This window comes from Nelumbo nucifera, chromosome 7 (genome assembly GCF_055504915.1).
Source record: "Nelumbo nucifera cultivar China Antique chromosome 7, China Antique-T2T, whole genome shotgun sequence".
Lineage (NCBI taxonomy): Eukaryota > Viridiplantae > Streptophyta > Magnoliopsida > Proteales > Nelumbonaceae > Nelumbo > Nelumbo nucifera.
The window spans coordinates 27,707,165-27,713,252 of NC_142655.1; the positions used below are offsets into that span (position 1 = coordinate 27,707,165).

At 44.7% G+C, this 6,088-nt stretch overlaps 1 protein-coding gene across 1 annotated transcript; it reads right to left on the minus strand.

Moving 5' to 3' along the window:
- Positions 1-842: 842 nt before the first annotated feature.
- On the minus strand, positions 843-3,822 carry LOC104593386 (protein TIFY 10B-like). The gene is made up of 5 exons (XM_010253167.3): positions 3,331-3,822; positions 2,693-2,885; positions 2,142-2,602; positions 1,842-1,899; positions 843-1,553 (listed from the first exon to the last, which is right to left on the minus strand). Exons 1-5 carry the CDS (start codon positions 3,506-3,508, stop codon positions 1,175-1,177), a joined length of 1,269 nt encoding a protein of 422 aa, XP_010251469.1. The 5' UTR covers positions 3,509-3,822; the 3' UTR covers positions 843-1,174.
- Positions 3,823-6,088: the final 2,266 nt, after the last annotated feature.

Here is a 6,088-nt window from a genome sequence, read left to right on the forward strand (position 1 = left end):
CACGGCCTAGCCTGCAGCCCGACCTAGCATGGCCCAACACGGCCCATATATATTTTATATATATTTATATATTATAATTATATAATAATATTTAGTGTATAATATATTAATAAAATAAATATATATTTTTAAATTTTATTATACTAATTTATTTAATTATTGCATATATAAACAATTTTATACACAAATTTCATATAAAATTAAAATTTTAAGTTTTTTTGTCAATTTTTTTTAAATAAATAGCTTTGGCCCGATACACGGCCCGACCGGGCCCAAGGCTCGGCACGGGCCCACATGGGCCTGGGCCGTGCCGGGTCGACCCCCAAAATTTTCACCAGGGAGGGTTTGTGCGGGGCCGCCCACAGGTCGTACCGTGCCGGCCTGGCACGGCCCACTTTACACCTCTAGATGGAGTCAAGCCAATCTCAAACATCTAGGGGCTGTTTGGCAAGTCTTTTTGGGAAGATCTTTTGGTAGTTCTGACAGTCAAAAGACGCATTGAGCTTTTGCATGAAGATCTGAGCAGCCCGAAGCTAGTTTGGTTACTACGCGTCTCTCTGTGTCTTTCCGAGTGAGAATAAAGCGAGAAAGATGTGAAAAGCTCCATTTGAAACTTCCCAAAATGGACTTCTCATGTCTTTTCGGTATACCAACTTTTGGCAATTAGATCAGTTACGAATCAAATGGAAAAAGAATGCAACGCAATCTACCCAGCTTGTAAACAGTCGAAAGACTGCACAGAAAGACACGCCAAATCAGGCCCTAATCTTTTGAATCGAGCTCAAATCTGAACTAAAACCTCATATTTTTCTGTCGTAACTGCAACATAGTGCAGTCTAATGTTTCAAAAGGAAAACAAATAGATCTCTCAATTTCAATTTCACAACTTGACCCATGTCAAATGGATAAGGGATTTCAAAGCTTTCTGTTGACTGTTGCTTCAACAATTTCACACAAGAGAGAGTTGTAATGTTGAGTGAGTGAAAGAGTGGAACTCACCCTAATCAAACTATAATAAAAATTTAATAGCAATTAATGATTCTTCTCATACAGGGATTGAGGCGTAGCACAGGTAGAGATCCAAAGCGAATCGACCTCAGCCATAAGTAAAAGAGTAAGGACTGAGCTAGTCATAGGGCAAATAAATGGCTAAACTCTGAACTCTGAAGCTGAACTACTGTGGAGATCGAGCTTGTGAGGACAAGCCGAGCCACGCATTGCTTCTGCCTTCAGGCGGTTTGGAGTTGGAACTGGACGGAGCTGCTTCTCCTTGTGAACCCAATCCCAGCCATGTCCTACCTTCTTCCGGTCTGGATGAACCGGAAGGAGCTTCTCTTTGTGAACCTAATCCCAGCCATGTCCTGCTTTCATCCGGTTTGGAATTTGAACCGGATGGACCTTCCTTCTCACCCGAGTTGCCCACTTCAGCCGGTTTTGAACTAGAAGGACCTTCTTTCTCACCCGAGCTACCCGCTTCAGAACCCGGTTTAGAACTGGAAGGAGCTTCTCCCTCACCCGGGTTGCCCACTTGGTAGGGTACTTTTGCCCCAATCCTGCAAATTTTCAACATAACAACTGATCAAACATTAATGGGTAGATTTAAGTAGTCTGGTCTCAGTCTTCTCACAAATGAAATCGTAGCCATCCAATCTTGTCAACCCTTCCCTCACTAAATGGGGCTACTATGGTACGGTAGTCCGTATGTACGGTATAGATGAAAATTACAGTAAAACACACAGCTTAAACATGAACTTCTATTTCTGGTTTTACTTCACGATTAATTTTTGTACAATCTCCATTAATACTCTGAAAAAACACAGCTTAGAAGCCATTAAATATACCTGTCTTTCCTCTTCTCCAAGAACCTGTGGAGTGAAACTCTCCTTGCAATCGGCAGATCTGCAACACATGACAGTTAAAACAAATAAATAAAACGAAATATTCTCGATCTTATTGGGATTAGCTTTTGATTGAAGCAAAAGAAAAGAAAAATCCTATTTTGCTTCTGAAAATGTTAAAATCCCAAGTTTTTCGATTCAGAAAATCGTAAATTTTCGAATGCATTAGATACCCAAGAGACCAAAAATTAAAAAAAATATGTTTTCAAGAAGAAATTTCAGCTCTGAAAAAGGGTGGCATACCTGAACTACTGGGTTGAGGAGGTCGCTGAGGCTGAGCTCGGTCTTGGTTAGGATTGTTGGTGGCAGAGGGAGGAACCAGATTGGAATTGGAACGAGCAAGGCCGCCGGAGTTGTGTTGGTCTTTGCCTTGGCTAGGATTGTTGGTGGCGGAGGGAGGAACCAGATTGGAATTGGAAGGAGCAAGGCCGCCGGAGTTGTGTTGGTCTTTGCCTAGGTTGGGATTGTTGGTGGAGGAGGCAGGAATCAAGCTAGAATTGGAAGGAGCAAGGCCGACGGAGTTGTGTTGGTCTTTGCCGGAAACAGTATCGATGCTGCCGGAAGCCGGGGTCTGGATGGCACTTCCTTTGCTAGCTAAAACCATGAGCTCCTTCGCCTTGTCCGCCGGAAAATCGTCGTATACATGTACTTTTCCAGCGTAAAATATCGTCATCTGGGCCTTCTCAGGCTCCTTCGTCGCCGGTCTGTTTTCACAGAATACAAGAGAGAACTTAATCAACTACTTAAACGTGCTGTACGTGCATGGTAATTACAAATTAATTAGTGAGTTATACCTGAAATCAGGTTTCTTTGTTGTGTCTTCGGGGGGATTGGGTACTCGGAAACTGGCTTGCTGAGGAAACAAATCCATGGATTTGACCTCTCGAGATGGGGCGTTTCGGTCTGAATCAGACTGTGTTTCCAACACCGGCAACAGATTCAAATTCATCGTTTCCGGCTTGCTTGAACTCGAAGTTAAAATTGAACCTATGGATATATAATATTTTCAGAAATGAATTTTAGTAGATCATTTTTATGAGATTCTCGCAACAGTTGAAAGAATTAACAGATTAAGAGAAAGAGAAAGAGAGAGAGATCGAAATGAGCTGAGCAAAACAAGAAAAGATCTGACAATTCTTTTTTTCAGGGTTTCGTAGAAAATCGCACCCAATAGAGGAAAGATTTCTATTTTAATCAGGTAGGGTTTTGCCGTTTTAAACAGCAAAACACGAATCTGATTGATAAAAATAAATTTTTCTAAAAAAAGAAAGAACCATCCACCCTAATCTACCGACAAAAAAAAGATTAAAACTATAAACAAAATCACCAAAGAGAAAACAATCACTGGACAATAAAAAACAGATCGGATTTCACAGACGCAGTCGAAAACCAGCTCAATCAAGACGACTCACCCCAAATCACGATTACATACCTTTCCCGTCAAGACTGGAGCCGATTCCGAGGCTGAGATCTCCCAAACTCCCCTTCTCCTTTATATACTGGCTCAGCAGACTACACGTCTGCGTGAAATTCGACTTCTCCGTCAGCCCCCTCACCGGCCTCCACCCGGCGAACCTCCCGGTTTCAGTCAGGTCCGGCGCTCTTGACATCTTTCCCGATCAAATCAAACCCCAGAAACAGAAAACAAAAAAAGAAAAAAAAACGATTCAGATGGCCAAAATAATAACAAAATCCGAGCTCGATTGACGATAAATCCTATTTGGGGCCAGTTTTAAGAATTTATGGGGTCTGGCTTGCAGCTTGCTGGTTCACTGAACACCTCCAATGACGCTAATCATGATTGCAAATAAAAATGATTTTTTTATTGCACAGATTCACGCACGTGTTTTTTAAGTTTCAAGAAACGCATGTCCACTAGCTGGACAAAGCAGATAGGAAAAGACATTCTGCTTCTTCTTTGGCTGGTGCTTGCACAGACTTTAGAACCTTTTAATATTCATGTTCCCCACACCGGGCCCACCCTACCGACGCCTCGCGATTTACGGCCGAGATCGAGGGGCTGATTAGGATGGGGCCACGTCGATGACCGTACTGTTAACAGTCAATGGCGTTTGATGTACTCATCACGGAAAAGCTGACAGCGCGCGAAAATAGTTGCGCCATCGTACAATGATTTCCTTGTGCGCTCTGATCCTCTCACATGTAATTCAACCGCCCATGTGCTGAGATGTGGTTTGTGGTTTCTAACCCTCGGATTGGAATCTACTTTCGTTAGTTTCGTATCGTACTGTCAAATTCCCGACAGGACGTGAGTCACGTTACATCATTCCCGGCGTTGGATCACGGGTCAAACGGTCTGACCGCTGGGTCAATCTCTTGAGCCGTTGCCATCGCACTTAAATATATAGTTTTGCATGTGTGACCGGAGTCCGGAACACATTCCAACAAAATATATGTTCCAACGTATTTTGGATTTATTTGTTTTTTAAGAATTTATTTATTTATGTGACGAGGGGTAATTTGGCACGATTTAGTAAATAAAGTTGATATGGACGCGATTTGACCGTAGGATGAAAACTCAATAAGGGGAGTCTAGTCAGTAGTATGCGGAGTTTGGATATTTGGTCATTTCGGCATAATGTTATCTCGGCGCCTAATCGAGTTTGGGGCCCAGGAATCGAAGTGACACGTAATCAATTCCAGTAACTTCCCAATAGACTCTGAATATTACGAGATCACACCGCATAGCGACAAGTTTTATCTTCTTCCCGCCTGGATCGGGCGACAACAATAAGGTCCATTGACTGATACGTTACTCCCCAACTAAAGTGGAAATGGATCTCGTCCATTTAGGCTGCAGATCTCGGAACTATTTCGAGAAACCAGCGATAGCTCAGCTATATAAAGGCATTAATCTCTTCATGGTCCAGGTATGCGCGATTACTTGCATCAAAGTTCTCTAGCACTCAAATTCTAGCTCGCAACCACAACAAAATATTGACTTAAGCATCGGAGCGACCTCCCCGGGTCATCCACCCCAGTCACTCTGATTTTGTTTTGTAGTTTGCTCCAACTCATCACTTGAGTAGGTCTAGGTAACCCTCCAGCTAGGAGCTTCCAGATCGCGCATCGGCGCCGTCTGTGGTAAACGACCAAAAGGTCATCCCAATTTTTTACAGTCTCAAACTCAGTCTCAACCTCAATGGCATCATCCACCCACAACGGTAAGGGTAACATGAACATCACTAGGGGGAAAGAGCAGCAGATAGTCGCTCCTCAAGGACCCTCGGTGACAATATGCTAGTTCACCATTCCTCTGACCGCATCCGGGGTCCCATCACTGTCCGCACCCCACAATACCCAACAGGTGAGTGTCCCGCTCCCCCAGGTGAGGGCCACATTGTCGGAGCCTTCCGTGATAACCCCTGGAATTGGGCACTCCCAGTTCAGCGACCTCGTCCAGAGTGTTCCGACAATGTAGATTCAAATGCAGCAGATTCATTAGTTCCAGCAATATTATTTTTATCAAGAATATTAGCAGCAGTTCCCACCACTGCAACCAAGCTAGCCGACGAACAACCAACGCCATAACGCTCGTCAGTCTCCCCCCCGCAGGGAGAGAACTTGGCAGGTACTGGTCCCCCCTTCAGGACGAACCCCGCCGCAAGGTGTCGTAGGTGGCTGACGTACTCCCCCTGCTTCCCGAAGAGAAAGCTCGAGGAATAGGCCCGAACCCAGCCAGCCCGAGAGGCACAACCGGCAGATTTTCCACGTGGAGCATCAACCCGAGGTCCGAGGTGTAGGCTCCAAGGGAGACCCTTCGGTTCCTCACAATAGCCAGCATCGAACGCACGACGAAGAGGAAGGGATGAGGAGAATCTCTGAACCAGCTCGCCCTACTATTCGAAGTAAGATCGAAGTGCCTAACAACATGGAGGCCGACAGTATGAATGTCGCTCCACCAAAAAAGGAGCAGTAGCGACATCACAAGAATCTCCGTTCATTAGCAAGGAATGATCCAGTAGCAAAGCCTAGCCATCCAACAGATCAAGGTCGGGAAAGAGAGGAGGTGATCTCGGTGGCCACAGGAACAACGCCTGCTCTTTTGAGCCGGTCTTCCCCCCTGTCACCTAAGCTTCTAGTGGCCCCATTGCCAAAAAATTTCAAGGTCCCGCTGCTAGACAAGTACGATGGGTCCTTTGATCCTAATAATCACGTGGACGCATTCC